General features: G+C 61.7%; 1 protein-coding gene across 12 annotated transcripts in view; it reads right to left on the bottom strand.

Annotated features, from left to right (window-relative positions):
• The window catches only part of KCNT1 (potassium sodium-activated channel subfamily T member 1), a 58,680-nt gene that overhangs the window by 13,139 nt on the left and 19,770 nt on the right, over positions 1 to 25,771 (bottom strand). For 6 of the 12 annotated variants that reach the window (XR_005718484.1, XR_005718486.1, XM_040225499.1 and 3 more), the window contains exons 2-19: positions 18,606 to 18,685; positions 17,934 to 18,033; positions 13,297 to 13,353; positions 11,898 to 11,946; positions 11,746 to 11,805; positions 11,457 to 11,531; positions 11,306 to 11,389; positions 10,611 to 10,705; positions 9,433 to 9,613; positions 6,787 to 6,951; positions 6,231 to 6,367; positions 5,347 to 5,410; positions 5,126 to 5,234; positions 4,612 to 4,720; positions 3,698 to 3,847; positions 3,188 to 3,426; positions 2,710 to 2,944; positions 1,452 to 1,557 (exon numbers count right to left, since the gene is read on the bottom strand). Coding sequence is in view for 8 of the 12 variants with exons in the window: in XM_040225499.1 (XP_040081433.1) it covers positions 1,452 to 1,557; positions 2,710 to 2,944; positions 3,188 to 3,426; positions 3,698 to 3,847; positions 4,612 to 4,720; positions 5,126 to 5,234; positions 5,347 to 5,410; positions 6,231 to 6,367; positions 6,787 to 6,951; positions 9,433 to 9,613; positions 10,611 to 10,705; positions 11,306 to 11,389; positions 11,457 to 11,531; positions 11,746 to 11,805; positions 11,898 to 11,946; positions 13,297 to 13,353; positions 17,934 to 18,033; positions 18,606 to 18,685 (2,095 nt within the window). In the remaining 4 variants the exon portion in view is untranslated. Of the gene's footprint in view, positions 1 to 1,451; positions 1,558 to 2,709; positions 2,945 to 3,187; positions 3,427 to 3,697; positions 3,848 to 4,611; positions 4,721 to 5,125; positions 5,235 to 5,346; positions 5,411 to 6,230; positions 6,368 to 6,786; positions 6,952 to 9,432; positions 9,614 to 10,610; positions 10,706 to 11,305; positions 11,390 to 11,456; positions 11,532 to 11,745; positions 11,806 to 11,897; positions 11,947 to 13,296; positions 13,354 to 17,933; positions 18,034 to 18,605; positions 18,686 to 24,922; positions 25,064 to 25,771 lie in introns of those variants that run through there. The other 6 variants (XR_005718485.1, XM_040225501.1, XR_005718487.1 and 3 more) reach the window with 5 other exon arrangements.

Genomic DNA, 25,771 nt, shown 5'->3' with positions numbered 1-25,771 from the left:
ACACGTCTTATGTGTATACACATTCTCTCGTGTGTACACACGTCTTATGTGTATACACATTCTCTCGTGTGTACACGTCTTATGTGTATACACATTCTCTCGTGTGTACACGTTTTGTGTGTGCATGTTTTGTCACGTGTACACATTCTGTGGTGTGTACATGTGTATACATGTGTGTATACACACGTTTTATCGTGTGTACACACATTCCATAGCGCGTGCATGTGTGTACACATTTTGTGTGCATGTGTTCTGCCGCGTGTGCATATGGACACATGCTTGTGTACATGTCTTGTCATGTGTACATTCTGTGGTGTGTGCATGTGTACGTTTTGTGTGCGCACACGTTTTGTCATATGTGTATGCATTCTGTCAAGCGGTGTGTACACATTGTGTGTGTGTGTGCATATTTTGTCATGTCTGTACATATTCTGTTGTGTGTATGCCCACTTTCTAGCTCTCTGCGGAGAGGCTCAGATGTAGGGCAGCAGTGAGCACCCCAAATCCCCATCTTGCTTCTAAACGTGGTTTCCACTAACAGGAATCAGGTTTCTTGGAGCCAGGACTGGAGTAGGAACAAGAATGGGGGGCAGGCACCATTATTCAGAAGCACAGACATCTTCACAGACCAGGAGACGCATCGGAAAGACCTCGAGGCCCCATCAGCAAAACCAGGAAAACCTGAGTGTCAAAACCAGCAGGATCTGCACAGAAAGCCGATGTTGCAGTAATGTACAGCGGGTTCACCGAGTGAAACAGTGAGTCCACACTGATGTACACAAATGGTTAAGAAAGGGGAAGAACCTCCTCACGGGGAAAAGTGGACACAATCATGGAAGGAACTGGAACCTGCGATCCATCAACTACAGAGGAAGCGCATCAGGGGGTCGGTGATGAGCAGCGTATGTACCCGGCCCCCACGTGTCTCCCCACAGCGATGTCCTGACTGCAAAGGTGAAGCTGTATTTCCTCCAGGGAGACCAGGTGTGGACCCGAACCACATGCTCTAAGGCAGCATCGCTGGGAGGCCTCTGGAGGATGAGGCACCTCTGGGGGGACCAGCCCCCGCCCCAGGCAAAGGCTGAGTCGCCCCTCTTCAGGGACGCTCCACCAAATCGATGACTACGCTCCCCAAATACGGGAGAAACCCAAGGAAGGGGGGGCGAGGAGCCTTGAGAGGGAGGGAGGCAGGCATGGCGGGCACGCAGAAGTGGGTCAGGACGGGCTCTGGCCAGAGAGCAGCTGGACTGTGGGCTGAGGGTCCGACACACATGTTCTGGTGCTGGTAAGTGGACTGTGGTCAGGAGAGGCACACCCTCGCCCCAGATACGCGTGCAGAGGCAGGAGGCAGGGGACGTGCCCCTCTCAACAGAGATAGACACCGGGGAGGCGGACTTGACTCAGGATGTCCTCAGGGTCCCTGCTGCCTCCCCATCTTTGCTGTGACTCGCCTTGTCCAGCCGCAGGCAGCAGAAGGGGGCTTTCACGGGCAGGAGGTGGCACAGGGTTGGGGAGCTGCCGATGTAGGGTGAGTTAGGGGGGTAGCCCTTCACATACCTGGAGGGTGGGAGAGAGAGGAACCTCAGACATGTGCCCCACGCCCTGGGTGGCCACACAGGGGCACCAGGCCTCGCAGACCAGACTGGGCTGGGGCACTCAGAGCCTCCCACAGTCCCTTCTGCACGGGAAGTCCCAGGACCTCTATGTTCAACCCCTAGGCAGGAAGGAGGCTGTGACCAGGACCTCTGTCTGTTCCCTGGAGATCAGAGGAGATTCCATGCAATGCACACACAAACACACACATGAGCTCACACAGGCCTGGGAGCCATGGAAGAGCCTTAAGGGGTTCCCCTACCCTGATGTTCCCAGTACCCTAATGCTGGGGCAGATGCTGGCCCTCGGCCCCTGTTCTACTGGCGGCCAGGCTGGACTGATTGTCCCACAGGCTGCCCCCCACCTTCCAGCTGTCCCCTGAGTGCCCAGTGCAGACATGTGGGGTAGTAGGCCGCCAGCCACCTGCAGAGGGGCTGGCCTTCTGCTCGGCCTCCAGTTGGCTTAAGGGAGGCAGCGTCAGAGGCCAGTCTGCCATCTGCTCCGAGTGTGCAGGAGCCTTGCAGAGCCCCCTTGATCTTGGAGCCAGTCCCCAGCAGCCCGTCTTTAAAGTGCGTTTACTCCACCCCAGGGACAGAGGCAGGAGCAGAGAGTGGCCACAGCACGCTGACAGCCCAGCCGGGAGGGCCAGGCCGTGCAGGCCTGTGACTGGCCATGGCCCTGGGGTCAGGTGCTGCCTATCTGTCTGGGACAAGGCCAAGTGGCTGAGACTTCAGGACACACTGGGGTCTTTGCTGTCTCATGGTCTCAGAGGAAGATCTGGACTCAAACCCAGGGCAGCATGACAGCTCAGCGTGGGCCAGCAGTCTCCAGGCCTGGACGGCACCTCACCCAGGGCTCCACAGACTGTGCTCAGAGTGCAGCCACCTCGGCCAAGTAGGCCATGGTACTCAGGTCTGGCTGCCCGCCCAGAGTGCGAGGCTGAGGAAAACGAGGGGTGAGGGGGTACAGCACAGCCTTCCTGCCCAGGAGCTGGGGCCCCAGATTCCACTTGCCAAGCAAGGTCTCCGCAGAAGCTGTTTGGAAGCCTGGTTCAGAGCGTGTGCCTCCCCTCTCCCGTGGAGCGTGTCTGTCCTCCCCCCACCCTGAGACACTCACTCCACCACGGACAGCCCCTCGTCCTCCGACGGCGTCATCTCGTCCTCTGACTGGTCACTCAGCAGGTCGCAGGGCAGCAGGGTCGAGCTGTCGGCCACCTCCAGCACAGGCGCGATGCTGGGCCGCCGGCTGCCCGAGCCGTTTTCTGTGGGGAGCGCCAGCTTGCTGCCCCCGCTGCCCCCGCCGCTCGGTGTGGGCCGGCACTCCGTGTTCTGGAGGTCCATGGCCACTGTCCCTAGAACAGAGTGGCTGGACTTGGCTGGCAGCCCCTCCCGGGACTGTCTTGGGGGTGGGGCTTCCCTCCCAGGGCTGACAGTGATGTCCCCACAGGAAGGCAGGGATGACCCCGCGGACCGATGTGTAAACTGAGGCCCAGAGAGAGGGGGTTTGCCCAGGGTTACGTGCAGGCCTGAGGACCGGGGTCTCCGGGTGGGGCCCCTGCGCGGTTTCCCAGCCGGGAGCGGGCGCCCGGCCTCACCCACGGAGGCGATGATGCTGTGCACGGGCAGATGGGACGAGCCCTCGTACAGCCCCTGCCCCGCGAAGCCCTTCCTCTTCTGCTTTTCCTCCTGCTTGAAGATGAAGGCCGAGTTCTCCTCCTTGGTGATGTTGATGTAGAAGCAGGTGTCGGAGGCCGCCAGGATGTGCCGCGGGCCCGGGTTCAACAGGATGCTCTTGTTGTCCTCGCGCTTCAGGCCGATGAGGCACACGCCGTACCTGGTGGACGGACGGACAGGGGTGGAGCCCAGAGCTGCCCCTCTCGGGCTCCTCGTGGGGGTCGGGACCTCTTCCCGCTCGACTTGAAGACCCACCGAGGGTTGCCTCAGAGAGAGGTGCAGGGCGCAGGTCTCACGCTGAGTGGGCGTGGCGTCCGGCCCCGAGGCCCCGCCCACCCACCCGACGGCGGGCAAGGCCCCGCCCGCTTCCGCCTCCAGTCCGGCTCAGCGCCCCCTCCCTCCCGGCCTGAACAGGGGGCAAGGGGCCGTACTTCTTGTGTGCGTGGAAGGCGGCGTAGGTGAAGCTCTTGCCCTCGTACTCGCGGAAGAACTTGCTGTCCCCCATGCGCACGTGGTAGACCTCGTTGCCCGAGCAGCGTCCGTACATGCGCTGCCACTGCTCTGGCGAGTCCTGGCCTTCCCTGGGGCGCGGGCAGGACGTCAGCCCCACCGTCGCCCCGCCTGGCCTGGCCGCTTCCAGGCTTCCAGGGTGGGTGGAAGCCAACGTGACCCCTGACCCCGCCCCTCCCCATCTGTGGGAGACCAGACCCGGGTGTGGTCTGACGGGTCCCTCGGCCAGTTTTAAAGAGCTGTGAACATAATGGTCCAGCTTTTAGGGGGCGTCAAAAGGTTTCAGAGTCAAGACCGGCTTCTGTGGCCTGTGGGTCCTCTGACATCTGCTTGGTCCCTCCCCGAGGGCTGCCCAGGCCAAGGAGCCAAGGCCACCTGTTGGGGTGTCTTGCTAGAGAGAAGATGGCACCCCTCTGTCCCAGGGCAGCCCCTCACCTCCCACTCTACCTGGGACCCCAGCTCAGTTGCTGAACACCAACACGCCTTCTCCCACAGGCCAAGCGTGTCCCCCCAACCACCCCCCGCCCCTGCCCCTATCGCTGTGTCTAGACTCGGTGGCTCTCCTGAGCCCCCCCCACCGCACTAGGCCCTCTGCTCCATGGAGGGCCCTGCCTGTGATTCCCTGCAGCCCCAAGGCCGCCCCTAGCTCGCACTCCTCAAGTGGCAAGGCACCTATGCTTCCCAGCTGGGTCCTCCCAGGTCGCCACCCCCTCCCATCTCGGGCTCCTCACTCCCTCCCATCACAGGCTCCTCAACACATCCCTTGCCTCCAGGGTCTGCTCCTCTCCCGGGCAGCACACTGCATGCCACGTGGTGCTCCCGGGGCAGAACTCACTGGCCGCGGGACGTGTGCACCAGCAGGGTGATGAGGGTGGACGTGGCCGGGCAGATGCAGTTGAGGGCCAGCATGGCGTACTTGCACTCCTCCTCGCAGACCACGTGCTCTGCGGGCAGGAAGGTCAGGGTCACTGAGCGGCTCTCACTATCCCCCACGGTAGGCGCCCCCTTGTCTCCCTAGAAGGATCCCTCCAGCGCCCCACCTTCCCGAGCCTGTTAGTTCTCCTGGCTCTTCTGTGCTTGTTTCCCTGGCTTGGCTGAGAGCTCCAGGGCTGGGGATGGGGGGAGGGAGTTGGCAACACCTTTTGCCCCCCAGGTGTCCAGGATAGATCTACTCACCTTAGAGGTGCTCATCAGACGGTGCTCCTGCCCCTCCCCCGCCCTTGGCCCCTGCCCTCACTGACCCCCAGGCTCCCAGGTGCAGCACCTGTATGGGCTCTGCCTCAACCCCACCCCTACCCCAGCATGCTGCCCTTGGAGCACACGGGTGCCCCGCTGCGGGCCAAACGCACCTGCAAACTTAACATGAAACTTGTTCTCAGGCTTGAGGATCTGGACATAGAGGGGGCAGTTCGGGGCGAAGTCCTTCACGGCCCAGGCACGCAGGATGGTCTGGTGGTCCTGAGCAGGGAGGCCACGGTCACTGCTGAGGGCGGCCAGCAGGCTGGGGCAGGGGCACTTGTCCCTCTGGCTGGTGGGCAGGTGGGGGGCTGGTGGCCGGGGGGGCACTCACCGCCGCGGTGCGGTCCACCTCGTTCCGGCTGCTGAGAATAAAGCAGGCCTCCCCGTTGTCCATCCTGCAAAGCACCAGGGCTGTCTGGGCCGTCAGGACCCTGCCTCGCTCTGACCAGCCCTGGACGGGCTGAGGATGGGCCCCTACACACTCAGGGTGGGGTTGGGGTGTGGAAGGGGGTGCAGTTGGTGGCAGAGATGCTGGAGCCCGCCTGCTGTCCTGTCCCCTCCTGGGACAGGCTGCCAGAGGTCTGGGGGTGGCCAGGTCTGCTCCCCTCATGCCCCGCCCCCAGCCCCTGGCTGCAGAAAGGCCGCTTGAGAGAGGGTCCACTTGCCCCTGGGCAGGGAGGCCTGGCGCCTCCCTCCGCATCACCCTGCACCCCCTACTTGTCCCTGTCGGGCCCTTGATTCCTGGGCTCAGGAGATGGGTGGATGGGGACCCACATTTCACTGTTTCACCACGAAGGTTATATCAGGCTCTGTAATAAAATGGTGACGAGTGGCAGGGGGATGGGGGTCCCCTCCGGGGGTGGGTGGCCTCCTCCCAGTGTCTCAGAATGTGCTGCAGCAGATTCTGGAAAGTTCTGTTCACAACTCAGTCTCCTTACCTCAAGTTACCCTGTCACCTCGTCTTTAGAAGAATATCCACCCACAGCCTCAGCTTCCCACCCAAGGCGCAGCCGTAGCAGCCCCCGCCTCGCCCCCAAACAAACAGCCAGGCAGGTGGGAGAGGAGCTGGTGTGCTTGCCCAGAAGGCTGTGCGGGGCTCAGTGAGGGGCCCGGCTGGCCTGGACCTGCAGCAGGCACAAAGCTGGAGCTGCCGCCCGGCTGATGGCCCCTCCCGGCTGGCGCAGGACCGCACCCTCCCCACAAGCGGGCGCTCACTTGGCCCGCATGAGGTCCTGGTCCTTGAGCGCGGAGCCTTGGAGGTAGATGACCCGCTGGGCCCACAGGGGAATCTGCAGGACCCTGCGGACCTGGATGTCCATCTCCGTGGGGCACAGGATGACGACGTAGTAGTCCTGCAGGTAGGGCACCGTCAGCCCCCTGGCAAGCTCGCCGCGCCCTGCCCACCCTGCCTTCCAACCGTTTTCACCTCCATATAGCCTCTCCAGACCCTCGGCCTTCTCTGTGACGGCAGGAAGGAAAGGCAGGACGCCACAGACCCACCCCCTACAATGTGGAAGACCATCCGGACTCCACCCCACAGGCAGGGAAACAGAGGCCCCTCAGGGGGTTCTGGGTCTGGATGGGGCTGTGGGCGGAGCCTCAGCGCAGCTGTGGGTGGGACCATGGGCGGGGCCTCAGCGCAGCCGTGGGTGGGGCCGTGGGCGGGGCCTCACCTGCAGTGGCGTGGGAGCCGTGTGCGGGGCGGGGGGCCCAGCGTAGCCGTGTGCGGGGCCTCACCTGCAGCAGGGTGGGGCCATGGGCGGGGCCTCACCTGCAACCGTGGATGCGCGTAGAACTCGTTCAGAAAGTCCATGAGCAGGTCGATCTTGAGGGAGCTCACGCACAGGATCACATGCTTCTCCGTCTGGGCCCGGTGTCGGCTGTAGTTGCCCCCCGACTTCTGCCGCTCCATCCACAGGTAGACGAGTTCCTCAAACTGCAGGTAAAGCGTGTGAGCGCCAGGTGGCCTGGGGCTCCAGGAACTGCGACAGCACAGGGCAGGGCAAGAAGGCTGATAGCCAGCCCGTGCCGGGCACGAAGGTTGGAGACCAGAGCAGGCCAGAGGAGGCAGGGCGAGAATGGAGCCCCGTCCTGAGCATGTCCTGGAAGGCCTTGGATATTTGTGGCACAGGTAACCCAAGGGGCCAGGTGGGGGCACAGTGGATGGTCCGGCCTCTGTGTGGGGTAGCAGATATGCGGCAGGTCCAGCTCCCAGCCCCAGATGGCCAACTGATCATTAGTGGATGCTAAAGCATGTACTCTGGACATCCAGGTAACTACATGACCTTTGGGTCTCTGTCCACACCTGAGACACATTTGGAGAAACCTGGATGTGGCTTAGGGAATTCTCAGCCACAGAATTAGGAACCCAGACTTCCCATGTGGAAGGAACACTTTGAGTACTGTGGTTCTGAGCCCAAGTCAAGGTTGTGGGTGAGTCGAGGCAGCAGCCTGCCTCTACTCTGGCCCACACCTCCTGACTATGAGCTCTGGGTGTTAGGAACCCTTTATAAAAATAGGACGATGACAGAGACATAAAGGTGGGCGCCGTGAGGGGGAGGCCAGGGCCCCGCGGAGCTGTCCGCGGTGCTGACCCACCCAGGGCTTCTCTCTACAGTCTGATTCCAGGTCTGTAGGTGACAGCCAGGTCCCATGAAAGTCTCTGACTGTTTTCAGCCCAAGCACTGAGGTCGTTCATTTTTCCCACATGATTTAAAATCAGTGCCAGCAGCCACCTCCACTCATGCTCACCTGCTCTGGTTGATGTACTATATTTAGGTTGAGATCATCTCATTGAATTTATTGAGTACCTATTAGGTTCTACTAACAAGACCCTATGGCCTTGAAGCACAGAACTAGGTCCTGCTGGGAGGGGCCAGAAACTCCAGGGTGATCCCTGAGACCTGTGCAGTCGGGGCTCTGCCGGCAGATGCTTGGGTTCCAGCCCCACGTGGCACAGGTGCACAGCTCTTCTCCAAAGTGGCCTGACAGTGCCTGTCTCCCAGGGCTGCAGCGAGGGGCAAATGGCCTAGTTGTAAAGGACCCAACAATGACCCCTGAAATCCTGTCCACCCAGAACCTCTGAATGTGACCTTATGGGGAAATAGGGTCTTTGCAGAGGTAATGCGTTAAGATGAGATCAGACAGAATTAGTGAAGTGAAAGTTACTCAGTCGTGTCTGACTCTCTGTGATCCCATGGACTCTACAATCTATGGAATTCTCCAGGCCAGAATACTGGAGTGGGTAGCCTTTTCCTTCCCCCAACCCAGCATCTCTGCTGCATTGCAGGGGGATTCTTGACCACTGAGCCAGTGGAGAAGCCCGTAAGAGATTAAATTCCTCTGGTTCGAGCCCACAGCCTTCATTTGTGGGGGACTTTGTTCCAACAGCTACAGGAAGCACCACATGACGACTCAGCCTCGAGCCGGGGGGATGTTGTCATTGTTCCTCTGGGAGGGACATTTACCGGTGGGCGTTTTCACCATCATCATCTCTAAGGACACTAACTGGTGAACGTGGTTTAAGGAAGAACGAAGGACAGGGGCTTCCCTGATGATCCAGTGGCTAAGACTCCAAGCTCCCAGTGCAGAGGGCCTGGGTTTGATCCCTGGTCAGGGAACTAGATCCCGCATGCCACAGCTAAAGATCCTGCAAGTCACAATGAAGATGGAAGAGCCCACATGCTGCAACTAAGACCCGGTGCAGCCAAATAAAGAAACAGTAAATAGAAAAAAGAGTGCCGGATGGCAGCTGGGACCACCCTTTTCACCACTGATAGAGGGTGACACTGCTTTCCTGGTAGGTACAGTGTTCTCCGGATTGGCGGGAGTGGGGAAGGCGTCAGCTGGGGCTGGGGTTCTGACCTATTGGTTGGCGGTGGGAATGGGGGTGAGGAGTTGAGCTCAAAGTCAGCAGAGGACCCCTGGGTCGACTGGGCCCTGTTGTAGCCACAGTGAGGTGCCTCCCCTGCCCCCATGCTCCCAAACCCCAAGTGTCCACCACGAGGTCTGTCTCCCTACCGTCTGTCCTGATCCTTCCCTGGACCTTTTCCTGCCCTCTTAAGGGCTGCAGGGGGCAGTGCCTACAGCTGCCTGGCCCCCCTCTGGGCCTCTACCTTTTATGTAAACACAGGTGGAGTCCCGCACTGCCCCCACAGTGCTCAGCTGGCAGATCGGCCTTGGTGACAGGTGACAGGAGACAGGAAGCAGCTGCTGCTGCACGGGCTGAGGACTCCTGACTCCCAGCCTGAGGGAGACCCTGGCAGCCCCTCCCGCTCCACACTTGGCAAAGGTCCTGGGGAGCCGTCTGAGAGTGCCACTCCCCGCCCCGTCCTGACGCAGCAGACTCACTGATTACAGACCCCACCAGGAAGCCATGCCCCCGCCCCCGTCGGCTCTGCTCCTGGGCGGGGCTCACCTGCAGCGGGAGCACCACCAGGGCCACGCAGATCATGATGACCACCAGCAGCTGGGACGGCCAGATCTTGGGCGTCACGTCCCCGTAGCCCACGGTGGAGAAGGTGACGATGCAGAAGTAGAAGGACGTCAGGAGGGACAGGTTGTCGCCTGCGCGCTCCAGGTGCTGGATGCCGCAGGTCCTAGAGCCGGGGAGGGGCGGCGGTGGGGCCTCGGCCACCCGGCTCCCAGAGTGAGGCTCTGCCTGCCGCGGCTCCTTGTCATTCGTCACCCACACAGCCCCCAGCCTGGGCCTGAGTCCAGCCGGGCGCTTCCCAACTCCGGCCTACAGAGCGGGCACACCCAGCACGTCCCTCCTACCTGCCCTTCCTTTCGGGCCCCGAGGCTCCTTTGAGGCCCTTGGAAAACTGGCCACGAGCGTGGACATAGCACTGCGTGGGCCAGTGTGAGCTTGAGGTCCGAGGGGGCGGATGTGGCCACGCAGGCTGTGAGCCCCACCTGCCACCCACCTCAGAGCCTCATCCTCACCCAGGGGTCAGACGGCATGGGGCACACGCAGCCCCCTGCCCAGCACAGAGCTGGACAGTCCTCCTTGCCACTCCCGTGGCCCCACGTCCTGTCCCCCGGCTGGGAGGTGCTGCTGGCAGGGCCTGGGGGGCCCACAGTGCACACATGGGGCAGCACTCAGGGACCCTCCCCAGGGTGGCCGCTCTGGCTACAGGGAGGGGGCGGGCTGAATCGCCCTGGGGTTTCCCACCCTGCAGACACCCCAGCCTGCTCCACTCAGGTCTGTGTGTTTTTTCAGTGGGGGGGGAGGGAGGGTAGGAGGCACGTGGCCTTGGGGCCTCCCCTGTCCTGGCCTGGGGCAGGCATGCAGGGGGACGGGGTCTCCCCTTCAGGCCCCCCACCTCTCACTCTGGCGGCTCCTAGACCTTATTCTCAGCTGGGCCTTGAGCCCAGGGTCCCCACCCGGCCGAGAGCCAGTGCCCCTCCCCCATGTTCTGGACCCTGGAGGAGCTGGACTTGGGCAGCTCTGGTCTGGAACGTGGGCCCTGAGCTGTCTCCTGGCCCTCCATCCCGGTCAGACCGCCTCCTGCCACTCTGAGGCCCGCCCGGCCTGTTGGATGCAAGGGCCCGGATCTACCTGGGATGGGCGGGTGGCCGCTTGCAGGGACTCACCCTGTGAAGACCAGGCACAGCAGGGTGCAGAAGAGGATAAGGACCTGGTTGAACATGGCCGACTGTGAGCGCAGGATGGCGCGGTGGAAATCGTTCTGCAGGACGGGACACGGTACCATCAGCAGCTCAGCCTGGGCTGGAGCCCACGGCCCTTCCCGCCTCAGGTCCCGGACACGCACAGGTGAGCAAGCAGGGGAAGGACTCCATCTGACCTCAGCTCTCTCGCTGCCCACCATGTATAGGCCAGAGGCTGTGACCTCAGCCCCGACCCCTCCCTTTGCAGCTGGGATGGGGTGAGCCAAGGTCTGGGCCGGTGGGTGTGTGGCGGGGGGCGCCCTGGGAGGAAATGGTCCTTGCTCAGCACAGGGGCTGCCCTGACCCGGGGTCCTGGGGCCCACCCTCTCTCGTGTGCATGTTCACCCTCTTCCTCCCCAAGCCATGATTCCGGGGGCAGGACAGGCCTGAGTGACTGTCCCCAGGGCACCAGGGATGGGGCTCCGGCCGGTCAGGAAGGAGGCGTGAGGGCCTCTTGTGGTGACAGGCACGTGTGTCCGCCGGTCACCGGCCTGGGCACCAAGGGAGCGCGGCCAGCTCCCCTGGGCCAGGACCAGGGCATGGCAAGTGGTGCCCCGGGACCCTGGGGAACCTCACAAAGCTGAGGCAGTGGTCGGGGTGGGGGGCAGGGAGTGGCTTACGATCATGTTCTCCAGGGCGTGCTTGGCCAGCCAGCAGTTCAGAAACACGGGGATGAACAGGTTCCGCAGCGGCGGCCAGAATATCTGCGGAGGAGACGGGTCAGGGGGCAGGGGTCTCGGCGGCCCCTGCCTCGGCCGGCGGCTCACCCACCGTGATGATGAAGGGCAGCGTGTTGGTCATCTCCAGGATGAAGGACATGCGGAAGATCTGCTCCCAGATGTTGCCCTGGGGAGCCAAGGGGGTGGGCTTCAGAGAGGGTGGAGAGGAGGGGGCACCAGCGTGGGGCGGGGGCTGAGGAGAGAGACAAACTGAGCCAGTGGGAAGTCACGGGGTGAGACCGAGGGCTGAGGGAAGGGGTACAAGGGGCTGGAGGAGGGGGCTGGTGGAGGGTGTCAGTGGCGGGGTCCTCCGGGGCAGGGCCAGGCCTGGGGGCACTCACTTTGTAGCTGAGGTAAATGAGAAGCATGGTCTCCAGGAAGCTGATGATGGCCACGATGACCTGGGGTAGGGCGATAATGGAGCCTCTGAGCAGGGCCAGGTGGGCAGCAGGGCCTACCCAGAGCCGCGCCCCCACCCCCATGCCCCACTCACCTGAATGGCCCACAGAGCCACCTTCCTCTCCACCCACAGGATGGGGGCCCTGAGGAGAGAGGGAGGTGAGCCCCAGGCTGGGGGTCCCCAGCCATATGGGCCTCGGCCGATCCCAGGCTGCTCCTTGAGCTGGACAGTAGGCGGCAGCCTTGCCCTCGAGGGGCTGAGAGCAGGAGGGGAGGGGGGCTTCCTCCAGAAAGGAGGCCTCGGGCAGGGGCCTGTGAGACCAGGGCCTGAGCAAGGCTGCTCTGAGGACAGGCCTGGCAGCCCCGGGTGGCCACTGCTTCTCATCCAGGTTCCTGTGCCTCTGCACGGGGACTGTGCTGGTCATCCATGCTCTCGGGTTTCCTGACCTCAGGTCCTTCCTTGACTATAACCCACATAGCTTCCTTGAGGAGAGTGACATGGGGGAGGGGGTGTCCCTGCCCAGACGCAGCCTCTGGACAAAGGTTGGGGTGAGACCAGCATGAGGGGCCAGATGGCCGAGCTCCGCGCTGACCCTGCCCACCCTGCCCACCCTCCCCAGGCCCAGATGGCCAAGGCCTGACCCTCGGGGGCCCTTGCTGCAGCCGGGGTGTCAGGCAGTGACTTTCTCCACCGAGGGACAGAGACTGGAATCCCCAGGCCTTCCTTTGGGCGGGAGTCGGGCTGGGCTCAGAAGCTGTCCTGCCCACACTGGGCCAGAAAGAAGGGCTTCCAGGGCCAGATGTGAAGGGAGGGGCTGGCGTGTCCCTACGTGTCCCTGTGATCCTAACCCTCTTGCCTCCCAGGGACAGGTGACTGGGCTGGGAACCATGGCCAGGGCCTGGCAGATCCATCCTACTGCTGTGGAGGGCCACGACTGACCTGCAGGGCTGGGCCGGGGTGTCAGGGGAGGGGTGTGGGTGAGAGAGTAAGGCCGAGAGTGGGGCTGTGGGTTTGGGGAGGCTGCAAGGGAGAAACCTCCATCAGGGAGGCAGCAAAGGCCCTGGAGCTCGTCCTAGCCTCCAGTCCAGGCGCCCCCGCTGCTCTGGGGTCACTTCTCACTGCCTGAATGCGGCACCTGCTCTCTTTGGCCAAAGGCTCATGAATTGCAGAGGCAGCGGCCAACCCTCTGGCAGGTCCTCCCTGTCTGTCTCCTCTCACCCAGGGCCCCTGGGGCTGGAGGGCATCACAGAAGGGCGCTGGGCCAAGCTGGCTCCTGGTGACACCTGCTGTCACCGTTAGGTCGCTCCCAGGGTCTCAGGGGCTGTACCCCGCGGGGCCACCCCAGTGTTGTTACTGCTCAGCCAGGTCCTGCGGATCCCAGGAGGCTCTCTGGCTGTGACTGGGCATCTGTCCTGGGGGCCTGGGCAGTGTCACCCTCTGGCCACCCCGCCCTGCCCTGGACCTCTGAGCAGGAACTGGGAGGCACACTCACCAGTTGATCTCGGAGGACGACTCATTGAAGGTGTAATTCTGCTTCGGGCAGCCCCAGCTGTGGAGAGACAGAGCTGGCCCCCGCAGCCCTCCCAGCACTGCCCCCCGAAGGGACCAGACCCTTCCAGGATTGCCACGGGCTCAGGGCGTTTGGGGGGCACTCTCCCCAACCTAGGGCCAGGCCCTACATCTCAGGTGGGTGTCTGAATTCTAACACTCCGGGACAAAAGCCTGCTTCCACCCCACAGAGGCTGTATGGAGGCTCTCTGAGGAGGGGGGTCTCTGAGGAGGAGGGGCAGGGGGAGGGTCTCTGGGGAGGAGAGTCTCTGGGGAGGAAGGGCAGGGGGAGGGTCTCTGGGGAGGAGGGTCTTCGAGGAGGAGGGTGGGGATCAAGACCATCCCCAAGGAAAAGGAATGCAAAAAGGCAAAATGGTTGTCTGAAGAGGGCTTACAAAAAGCTAAGAAGAGACTCGAAAGGCAAAGGAGAAAAGGAAAGATATACCCATTTGAATGCAGAGTTCCAAAGAACAAAAAGGAGAGATAAGAAAGCCTTTCTCAGGGATCAACGCAGAGAAATAGAGGAAAACAATAGAATGGGAAAGACTAGAGATTTCTTCAAGAAAATTACAGACACCGAGGGAACATTTCATGCAAAGATGGGCTCAATAAAGGACAGAAATGGTATGGACTTAACAGAGGCAGAAGATATTAAGAAGAGGTGGCAAGAATACACAGAACTGTACAAAAAAAGATCTTCATGACCCAGATAATCACGATGGTGTGATCACTCACCTAGAGCCAGACATCCTGGAATGTGAAGTCAAGTGGGCCTTAGGAACATCACTACAAACAAAGCTAGTGGAGGTGATGGAATTCTAGTTGAGCTATTTCAAATCCTGAAAGATGATGCTGTGAAAGTGCTGCACTCAATATGTCAGCAAATTTGGAAAACTCAGCAGTGGTCATGGGACTGGAAAATGTCAGTATTCATTCCAATCCCAAAGAAAGGCAATGCCAAAGAATGCTCAAACTACCGCACAATTGCACTCATCTCACACGCTAGTAAAGTAATGCTCAAAATTCTCCAAGCCAGGCTTCAACAGTACGTGAACCGTGAACTTCCAGATGTTCAAGCTGGATTTAGAAAAGGTGGAGGAACCAGAGATCAAATTGCCAACATCCACTGGATCGTTGAAAAAGTGAGAGAATTCTAGAGAAACATCTACTTCTGCTTTATCAGCTATGCCAAAGCCTTTGACTGTGTTCAGTTCAGTCGCCCAGTCATTTGACTGCATGGACCCCAACAAACTCTGGAAAATTCTGAAAGAGATGGGAATACCAGACCACCTGACCTGCCTCTTGAGAAACATGTATGCAGGTCAGGAAGCAATAGTTAGAACTGGACATGGAACAACAGACTGGTTCCAAATAGGGAAAGGAGTACATCAAGGCTGTATATTGTCACTCTGTTTATTTAACTTATATCCAGAGGACATCATGAGAAACGCTGGGCTGGATGAAGCACAAGCTGGAGTCAAGATCGCTGGGAGAAACATCAATAACTTCAGATATGCAAATGACACCACCCTTACGGTAGAAAGCAAACTGAAGAGTCTATTAATGAAAGTGAAAGAGGAGACCAAAAAAGTTGGCTTAAAACTCAACATTCAGAAAACTAAGATCATGGCATCTGGTCCCATCACTTCATGGGAAATAGATGGGGAAACAGTGGAAACAGTGACAGACTTTATTTTGGGGGGCTCCAATATCACTGCAGATGGTGACTGCAGCCATGAAATTAAAAGACACTTGCTCCTTGGAAGAAAAGTTATGACCAACCTAGGCAGCATGTTAAAAAGCAGAGACATTACTGTGCCAACAAAGGTCCATCTGGTCAAAGCTATGGTTTTTCCAGTAGTCATGTATGGATGTGAGAGTTGAACTATGAAGAAGGCTGAGGGCCAAAGCATTGATGCTTTTGAGCTGTGTTGTTGAAGACTCTTCAGAGTCCCTTTGCAAGGAGATCCAACCAGTCCATCCTAAAGGAAATCAGTCCTGAATATTCACTGGAAGGGCTGATGCTGAAGCTGAAACTCCAGTACTTTGGCCACCTCATGCCAAGAGCTGACTATTAGAGAAGATCCTGATGTTGGGAAAGATTGAAGGCAGGAGGAGACAACAAAGGATGAGATGGCTGGATGGCATCACCAACTCAATGGATGTGAGTTTGAGTGAACTCCGGGAGTTGGCGATGGACAGGGAGGCCTGGCATGCTGCAGCCCATGGGGTTGTCCTAAAAGAGTCTGAGAGGCTGAACTGAACTGAACTGAGGAGGGTCTCTGAGAAGGAGGGTCTCTGAGAAGGAGGGGCAGAGGAGGGACTCTGAGGGGGCGGGTCTCTGAGGGGGAGGTCTCTGAGGAGGAGGAGGGGAGGAGCAGGGGGAGAGGCCAGCCGGGTAGGTGAACACCCGCGGGGAGCCCGGGAGGGGGCTGGGGGCTCCACCTGGGCTTGCGGCAGGGGAAGGGCTGTGCACGGCCGGAGACGGACCTGGAGCCCTCAGGGCCTCCCGGAGGCCAGAACTGCTGAAACGAGGCTGGACAGTGTGTGTGAGACACGGAGAGAAAGCCACGCTCCTGCCCAGTGTGCTGACTAAGAAGCAGGTTCCCTAAGTCACTCCTGAGGAGGAGCTTCCCCAAGCCACCAGGTCGCCCCGCACTGGGAAGGGGGCAGGGGCCTGGCTGCCATGCTAGCTCTGCCCCAGATTACAGTCAAAGCCAGGTCGCCGAGCTACAGGACCTGACTCTCAGGGAGTCCCATGGTGGCAGGTGGCTCCCTCCTCCTTTTTTCTCAATTGGCCCACTTCCTCCTGCACCTGAGCCTGTTGTTGCAAACTCAATACCTATAGGAGTCATGAGCCACCCTTCCATCCATCCACCACCCACCCACGCATCCATCCTATCCATCTGAGCCATCCATCCCTCCATCCACATCCAGTGTCCTTACATCACCCACGATCCACCCTTCTATCCACTCATCCATCCACCATCATCTGTCCACCTCCTCCCCATCCATCCGTCCGTCCATCTTCCATCCATCCACCATCCACCACCCATCCATCCACACTCTACCCATCCATCCACTCTACCCACGCCTCTCCCAGCCGCCATCCGTCCATTTGCTCTCCCACCCACCCACCACGTGCCAGGTGCTGTGCAATGAATACAACAGACCTGGTCTCCCTGGGGATGTAAAGCCAGGTGCCTCGATGTCTCTGGAGGTGGGAGAAGGTGAGATGAACACAGAAAAGTACTCTCAACGTCAGGTAGAGCCCTTCTCAAACCACCACGGTGGGACCTGCCCTCCCACACTCAGGATGAAGACGAGGTCTGTTCTCAGGAGCAGGTGAAAGAGTCTGGCCTGGTGACCCGCCCCACTGCAAGTGGGGGTGGGGAAGATGCAAGCTTGCACAGCGACCTTTCACCCCTGCCTCCTTCCCAACTCAGCCAGCAGGAGCCCAGTGGCCAGGCCCTATCCTCCAGTGAGGAGGGGAAGGATCTGCTCTGAGCAGCTGGGCAGACAAGTGACTGACCACATCCTGACTGCAGGGCCCTCGGCCTCTGGACACCCACCCTTAGTGTGAGTGGCAGAACATTTGAGGAAGTCCCCTGCCCATGAGCCCAGAGACCGAGCAGAAGAGGAACATATAAGAAAGGAAAGGGTTTCAGACAAACCCCAGAGACGCCGACGGCAGGGCTGACGCCTGAAGATGAAGAGTTCTTGGAAATCACAAAACACGGGAGCGGAAGTGAAAACCTCAGCTAGAGGGCCGGAGAAGAAGCCAAGGAAACCCCCAGAAAGACGAGAAACAGGAGAGAGGACCACTCCAGAACCTTCTGGAACCCCAATCTGGGTATGAGGGAGTCAAGAGAGGCTCCCAGGGCAGATGCGAACCCAGCGGCAGACGAGCCCAGCCCTACGTGCCCCCAGCTCAGTGTCTACCAGGACCAACGTGGTGCTGAGAAGGGATCATGCCAGGCATCCCTGAGATGTGACAGACAGGGGCACAGAGAGCCAGCCCCACCAGCTTCCAGGGCAGAGAACTGCTTCCCACCAGCAGCACGAGCAGGAGCGCGGGGCCCTCTGGACAACATGAGGCAGGAAGCACCTCGTCCAGCTGTGGGCTCTTGGGCATCCGCTCAGGAGGCACGGGCACTGTGCCCATGGCCCTGCTGGGAAGCCCCACAGCAGGTGTTCCATGTAAATAAGGGAGAGGCCCCAGGGCCGGGAGGGGCAGGGGGAACCAGGGGCGCCCAGAGAAAGGGGCTCACCTCCTCTCCCCACTGAGGCCTGCTACCCCCACCCACCCAGGAGGAGCTGGGGGAGCCAGAGCCCCTCACCGAGACCCCAGGGCGCCCCTGGGCAGGCAAGGAGGGAGTCTCCCAGACCCTCTGGGAGAGCTCCGTCCGGGTGCAGCTGCACGGCAAGGACACCCAGTGTCAGCGCCAGCCTGAGGGCTGTGTCCCAGCCACGGCGCTGGGCGGCGGGGGCGGGGGTCCCACACACAGACCCCTGTGCAAACCCCATCAGCCTCTGGCACGGAACCAGGAAGGCCCAGCCCCCGGCCTGCAGGTCACCCACCATCCGATCCCCAGGGCTGGGTCGTCCAGCAGGACGCGGACAATGTACAGCAGGCAGGTCAGCAGCTTCAGGGAGAAGTTGAACAGCCGGATCCTCAGGCCTGTGGGGGGGGGGGGGGGGGGGGCAGGCAGCGGTCAGGGCTCCTGGAGCGGCTGGGGCTCTGCACCTGGGCTGCTGCACCTGGCTGTCCTGACCAACACTGAGCAGGTGGCTCTGCGTTGCGGGGGCTCTGCCAGGCCGGCCTCCGAGAGGCTCCATGCCTTCCTGCCTCATGGACGAGGTGCAGAGTGTCCCTGAGCTGCTGGCCCTGGGGGTGGGCCTGGGGCTTGGGGGAGCAACCTACAGATCGATGGAACAGAACCCACAGGCACCACCTCCGCACCCCATCCTGCATCCCAGGTGGCCAGCCTCCTGCTGGGAAGGCAGGTGGAGGGAGCCCAAAGGGCAAAGGGGAGGGCCACTCGGTGGTGCCAGGGAGCCCCGTCACGTGGGGGGCTGAGCTGTGCCCCTGGGGGCCGTGGCTAGCCCTGCCTCCAGGAGGGGCGCACCTCCCCAGGGTCCCGGCATCTCCCACCCTGGAAAGTGGCAAGGAGCTAAGACAAGGAGCATGCCCATCACCCTGCCCGCTCCAACAGAGCCCCTCTGCCCTGCCCTCCCACAGACCCCACTCACTGGATCTTTGGTTTTTGATGAAGAACAGCTTAAGCCTCTCCTTGAAAGTGTTCTCGTTGACGTAGAATTCCACCTGGACCCTGGGGGGGCAGGAAGGTGTGGGCTTGGGGTCGGGGGGCTCCAGCCCAAAGCCCCACATTCCCACGTGTCCCCAGCAGACCTGCTGGCTGGTTGCCTCCCTCCCAGAGCCCAGGGCCCTCCAGGCCCTGCAGACGCTCACACTCATGGCCCCCAGCCTGGGCCGTCATGGCAGCTGCCAGGACTACAGGTGGCCTGAGTGGCTGGCCCTTGGCTCAAAACACACCATATGCTTTGCACAGAATGTTCCAGAAGCTGATGGCCAGGTGCTTTTCTGGGGGCCCCTGGTGGCTGTGGCCTGTGGGATGGCCAGGGCTGGCAGTGGGTCCTCTCCAGCCGCGGCTGTTGCCCTGGACAATCCTCAGACACCCTGAGCCCCTGGGTGGGCGCCCAGCCTCCAGGGGACAGACTGCACAAACTGGCAGGAGCAGCCTGTTGAATGAGGAGGCAGATGGGGGAAAGGCCCTCGGGTCACCCAGAGTGAGATGGGGCCTGGGAGGACGGGCCGCTGCCCACACCTTAGGCGCAGGCCCGCTGTGGCCGGCTGGGGCATCGTGTTCCACCATAGTGAGAACTCCGGTATTGACAGCAGGCAGGACGGCCACAGCCCTGCCACCAGGTTCTTGCGCAGGAAGGGTCTAGCATTGCTTTCCTCCTGGAAGTGGGTCTGGGGCTGGGACCACCTTGCTCTGGGCTGGCACCTGCTGGCCCCCACACGGCCTCCATTCCAGGCTGCCTCAGCCACAACGGAGGCTGGTCTCAGGACCTCAGAGTGGCCCGCTGGCATCACTGCCGTTCCCCACCCCCTGACCAGACAGAGGCACCGGTAGCCTGGGATTTGGGGTGAGGCTTTGTGCCAGAAAGGCCTGGTCCAAGTTACCCAGATGTCAGGGGTAGGCGAGCCAATCCACCCCCAGAGATGTTGTGGAGGTGGGACAAAGCCGTCAAGTGAGGCAGTGGCTCACCCACAGCCCTGTGTGATGGTCATGACACACACAGAGAGAGGAGGCAGGGACGTCCAGCACCCTGGAGGCAGAGTTGTGCTGCCCAAGGAATCCTGGAGGGCTGCATGGAGGAGGTGGTGGTTGAGCAGCTGGGATGCAGGACAGTGGTCCACAGGCAGAGGTGAGGTGCACGCTGGCCCCAGTCCCTGCTCCCCACCCTTGCCCCCATTCAGAGCGGGGGCTCTGAACATCCTCCCCCTCTAGCCAGGCTCCAGCTCTGATCAATGCAGAAATTAATGCTGCTGTCACCTTGAAAGTTTCGTGACACCGCTCTGCCAGGGGCTGGCGACCCCATCATCTTTGAGAAGTGTTTAAAATATTCATCGCTCCCCAAAGTCTGTTCGACCCAAAGCATGTGAAACAGACCTGATGTTCTGGCAGCAGCCGTCTGCACCCGCCCAGGTGGTGGACCCGAGGGAGGGGCTGTGGGCAGAGCCCCAGCACTTTCCTGACCTTTGCAGACTGGGGGGCCCTGGCCTGACCACAGCAGCCACCCCTGGTCACAGGGCTCAAGAAGGGCCCAGGGGGAGTGACAGTGGTGTGGGCCTCCCCACCCTCAGGGCTGGATGCAGTGTGGTCAGCGGGGCAGCAGGACAGGCCTCCCGCAGAGCAGGGTCCAAGCCCAGAGCACCCCCTGGACACTGCGCACCCCGGCACATCTCTGTTAGCCCGCTGTGAGAGGGGATGGGCCCGTGCTGCCGGTGCGCCCAAAGGTACACCCCACCCCGCACACCTCTGTGTACCCCACTGCCCGCTGTTCCCAAGCACACTCACTGTACGCCACAGCCCAGCGTACTCCTCACGAATGTGAGTCACTCAGTCCTGTCCGACCCCTTCCAACCCCCACCAGGCTCCTCTGTCCAAGGAATTCTCCAGGCAAGAACACTGGAGTGGGTTGCCATGCCCTGCTCCAGGGGATCGTCCTGACCCAGGGAGCGAACTTGGGTCTCCTGCACTGCCGGCAGATTCTTTACCCTCTGAGCCACCGGGGAAGCCTGCATCGCTCCTAGTGCATCCCTGAGCACACCACTGTACCCTGTGTGCCCCAGTGTAGACCACACCCAGCATACCCCACTGTGCACGGCACCCTCGTACACCCAGTGCGCCCCAGCACACGGCACTGTGCCTCGCACGGCTCGCCGTACACTGTACTCCAGTACCTCTCTGCACACCCCACTGCACCCCAGTGTGCCCCCCTAGACCTGAACCCAGCCTCCTCTGTAGGTGCTGCCTGGGGCCAGGTCAGTGGAGCTCCCGAGGGTCCCTGGGGGGAGCTGGTCAAAAGCCTTCTCTGTGGAGGAGGGGCTCAGACAACCCGAGCTGGGCCAGGGCCAGGTCAGGGGCAGATACCCCTGAGTGGTGCCCACATGTTCCAAGGGACCACATGTGCCCTCACTCTCCTGCCTGCACAGCGAAGCCTCAAGGAGGGTCCCCCCACTCATGCCCTCACTTGGGCAGCCCTCCCCTGAAAGTCCCTGCCCAGACGGGGCTCAGGATGGGTGACCTGGGACCAGTCACTCCTAGTAACTAGTGATGTGGGCAAGAAACCCACACCACCTGTCAATCCCCTCGCCCAGGCAGCTGTGGACACCCAGACAGGCCTGGCCTGGGAAGTTGAGCCTGGGTGCTGGGGAAATCCACATAGCCGCTTCCACTTTTTTTTTCTTCTTTTTATTTCGGCTGCACCGTGTGGCATGGGGGATCTTCCCTGAGCAGGGATCGAACCTGTGCCCCTTGCACTAGAAGCATGTATCTTAACCACTGGACTGCCAGGGAAGTCTGTTGCCTCCACGAGCTGCGGCTGCCCACTTCTCCCACCACAGAATGCAAGTTGCAAGCCTTCCCTTTAACCTGAAGTTTAAGGCGGTGGGTGTAATTCAGCTGAGGGCGTGCTCTTGGCTCAGCAAGGCTCCTGAAGGAAATGGCCACCCCGGGGGGCATGGGCCATTTGGCCTGACAGACAGAGCCCTGCTCCTCACCTGCCTGGCCTCACCTGCCTGAGCCACAGCTGCCTCACCTGGGGAACAGGCAGTGACAGGAACCGCCTGCCCCGGGCATCCTGAGGGTGCCTGGCAGGGCTGTTGCAACTGTGGAGAAATCAAAACAGTCTCCTCTATACCTCGGGTTCTCCCCTGAAAAGTCAGACTCTGCTGTGCTTAGTCACTCAGTCGTGTCCAACTCTTTGTGACCCCATGGACTGTAGCCCACCAGGCTCCTCTGTCCAAGGAATTCTCCAGGCAAGAACACTGGAGTGGGTTGCCATGCCCTCCTCCAGGGGATCTTCCCCACCCAAGGACTGAACCTAGGTCTCCTGCATTGCAGGGAGATTCTTTACCATCTGAGACACCAGGGAAGCCCCCAAATCGTTGGTTTTCAGAGGAGGATTAACTGAGAGAGGACCCCCGCCCTTGGCCCTGCCCTGCCACCCTCTCTCAGTGGTGCCAGCGATCAGGGCTGGTTTTGTTGAGACCGACTCTGACCGACACCTATCACTCACATCACCCAGAGAAGATGGCGCTGTGCTATAAGCCCATGTGTGTGGCCGCAGGTGGCACGTGGTGGATGCCCACCAGCTGTGGCTCGAGGCCCCTTGGTGGCCCCGTGGTGGAGCCGGCTGCCAAACCCGTGAGACGCTGCTCTGAGGAGCAGGGGAAGGCTGGGCAGGGGCCAGGAGCTGGGACACCACCAAGAGCTCACACAGCGACGGCCCTGCTAACAAGCTCAGGAGCCCTGGGCAGGGGCAGATGAGGCGTCCACCCCCTATATGCCTGCTCCTGTTCAGCCACTCATACCTTCAGCAGGTGGCCAGCGGGGAGGGCTGGGCACAGCAGAGGGGCCACTGCTGCTTAGCCCAGGGCGCAGGAAGGTGTCAAGTCTTCGGTAGGCCTAGTTATGGAGCCCTGAGGCTTCCGGGACCCCGGCCTCAGAAGGGCCCTGGGGCACCCCCTGGAGTTAGGCCACGAGCCCCAGGCCAAACCCACAACCGTCCCGGGACAGTCCTCAGCCCTGGTCTGTCTGTCCTGCTCGGAGTGAGCAGCTCTCTGACTGTGAGGACAGGGACTCAGGCTGGGCAGCTCAAGAGCCATGCCCCCAGCCCCTCACTGGGCCTCTCAGGGGGCTCCTGCCAGCCTCGTGCCCACACGCATGGAAACGGAAGCCCACCCAGGCTGGGTGCTGGCTCACGTCACCCAGCGGGTTGAAAGACATGGGCCTTTAGGCTCCCCCCCGGAGCCCAGGGCTCTCAAGTTTCGGGTGCCAGCAGTCAGCTCTGGCCCATCCCCACATGGCTTGCATTCTAGTGGCCCAGGCCCAGGCCCAGGCTGGTGGGCAGGGTCTTGTCCACACTGGATGGACTGGAGGGGGCCCCCTTGTGCCAGCAAAGTAGCTCGAACCCCACCCACCCCACCCCACACCCGGACGGGACCTGCCAGGCGCAGCAGGTGGAGGACGCTGCAGCCCCCGCCGGTTGACTGGGGGGCTGACTGGTGGGCTGACCGGCAGGCTGGGGAGTGGCCTTCCAGGGATTGCTGGCAGGCGGTTGTGGCACAGATGGCCTATGCCGGGAAGCTGCAAACGCAGGGCCAGGCGGCCGGCCCTGGTGGGAGGGTGGCCAGACACCAGCACATGGCTGCGGGCAGGCCCACCCGCCTGGCTGTGACAGCCGTGCACTCACATGGGGCCGAGGTCCGGCGGCCTCCTTCCTGGAGGCCTGCTGCGGGCTGGTGGATGTCCAGCAGGTTCCCGGGAGCTCTAGGCAGGAGGCCGAGGAGCCCGCGGGCAAGACAGAAGAGCAGAGACTGGGCCCAAGCGCCAACTCCGAGGCCGGCTATTCTGAGACTGAGCAGAACCTGTGACCTGCCCAGGGGCCCAGGCGGGACAGACACGTGGCCAGCTCCGCTCCAGGTCCTGGGCTGGACCGGCAAGGAGCTGGGCTGGTCCGGTTTGGGGGTGGGGCCGTTGAGCTGACGGTGGCGCTGGGACCGCTCTGCCCCCGCCACACCCAGCCCTGTTGCAGATTCGCCACTGGGGGAGACGGAGGGACACGGGGCTCTGCTGTAGGCCCCCCCCCACACCCACCACTGCACAGGCTGGGGCACAGGCCAGCCTGCGGCCACAGGCCTCCTCTCTGCCAGTTGCCCCTCCCGGGGTCTGGGATGCCAAGGAAAGCGAGGGCTCCAAGCTGCCAGGCAGAGTGGGCAGCGACCTCTCAAAGCACCAGTGTTGTCCTAGGCCTCCTCAGTACTGGCCTCGCACCTTGGCTGGGTCAGGGCCCCGGCAAGCCTCCTTGGGCCTCCAAGGGCCCAGGGACATTTGATCTGCTGGTGACCACGCAGCTCTGGGGCAGAGGACCACAGCCTCAGCCCCTTGGGCAGCTGCAACTGTCCATTCCCCGCTCACTCCGCCAACAGCCTGGGACCCGCCCCGGGGAGCCGGCGGAGGCACCTTCCCCCTCTCTGGTTACCCGCTGCACCACGGCTGGCGGACGGAGGCCCAGGGCTGGCCTGGGTAATGATGCCCGAGCCTTGGGCTGCAGGAGGAAGTGTGGAGAAGCCCCGAGAAGTGTGGAGAAGCCCCGAGGAAGTGTGGAGAAGCCCCGAGGAAGTGTGGAGAAGCCCCGAGTGAGTGCTGGTGGCTGCTGCCAATGGTGTTAATTAACGAAAGAATAATCAGGCCCCATGTGGTGGCCACTCTGGACTCCCTGGACGTGAGTAGGTGAGGGGCTCCTTCCCATGAATATGCCTGGTGGGGGTGCTGAGGGGCTTGCGTCCCCAGACCTCAAAGTGCCCTCTGCAGCCCTAACTGAAGCCAGGAAAAGCCTGGAGGGGCTCACCGTGGGGGGGGGGAGCAGCTGGGCCAGGTGCCTGGAGTTCTGGATCTGCAAAGGTGGCCACAGTGGGCTGAAGCCTTTGTTCCCAGCAGTCACCTGCTTGCCTTGACCCCACACCAGTACCACAGTGGGGTCCTCATCCCTTCCTAAGGGCTGTCATCACCACCGTGGGGCTCTGGACACCCCATTTCCCACTCCCAGGCTCCTTCCCAGAGAGCCACGCCCCGTTCTGCCCCCAGCCTCAGCCCCACTCAAGGTCCAGCAGTCCTGCCGTGCCCTGCTCTGGCCCGGCTGCAGGACAGATGGTGCTGGGCGCGGCGGACGCTCCCCCTGGGCAGTCACAGCCCAAGCCCCTTCCCCCAGGGTCTGCTCGGGGCCAGGAGGACACCTGTGAACCAAGCACTTACTGAGACACAGAGGAGTCCAGGCTAAACTCTTCCATGTGAAGCCTGAGGGCAGAATGAAGCAGACACGTCAACGCAGACAGCGGACTGATGGACAGATGGACAGATGGGGGAGCCTGGGCTCCCAGACACAGAGGGAGGACTCAGGCAGGGGCCGAGGGGAGCAGGGCACGCCCATGTGCACACCCCCTGGTGGGGCCTGCCCCCCTGGACGCCCCAGAAGCAGCACGGTGCCTGCGGCAGGGCGAGTACATGCACCCCGCCCCCACCCCGGCAGGACAGGGTGACCCTCCCAGCAGACGGCACGCAGGACGGGCCCCTGCCTGCAGCCAGGCGAGCGGCTGGACAGCAGGTTCGGGAGCGCCCACCGCTCTGCTCTGCACTGAGACTGCCCCAGGCCCCTGTGACCCCAGGGTCCAGGCAGGAGCAGGTCAGCCCCCCTCGACACCCAGGAAGCTGATGGCAGCGTGGGGCGCCCCCTACACAGGGGCCACCAGCTGGACATGACGTTGGGCTCCTTGTCGTCAATCCTGCCCACCTCTCCTCGATGCCCCTGCCCTCTACAGGCAATGGCGCCACCCCACTGCCCTGTCCCCTCGGCTTTCTGGTGACAAGACAGTCCGATGCTTCTGAGGGACCCCCAGGGGCACCCCCTCTCCTGGGCCAGCAACACACACCTGCTGCCCTTGAGGCCGCCTTGGCCTAGGGTTCTTCCAGACTGGCTGCAGCCAGAGAACACCATGGTGGGTGTGGCCTGCGCTAACTGGAGACTGGGAGGGAGAGGCTGGTGGGAGCATCAGGAACTGGGGGGGTCACAGAGGGTCTGCTCTTTGTTGGTGTCCCTCCCGTCTG

Source organism: Oryx dammah, unplaced genomic scaffold (assembly GCF_014754425.2).
Source record: "Oryx dammah isolate SB20612 unplaced genomic scaffold, SCBI_Odam_1.1 HiC_scaffold_25, whole genome shotgun sequence".
Classification (NCBI taxonomy): domain Eukaryota; kingdom Metazoa; phylum Chordata; class Mammalia; order Artiodactyla; family Bovidae; genus Oryx; species Oryx dammah.
Note: the sequence above shows the minus strand (reverse complement) of the source record. Positions and strands in the feature narration are given on the sequence as shown.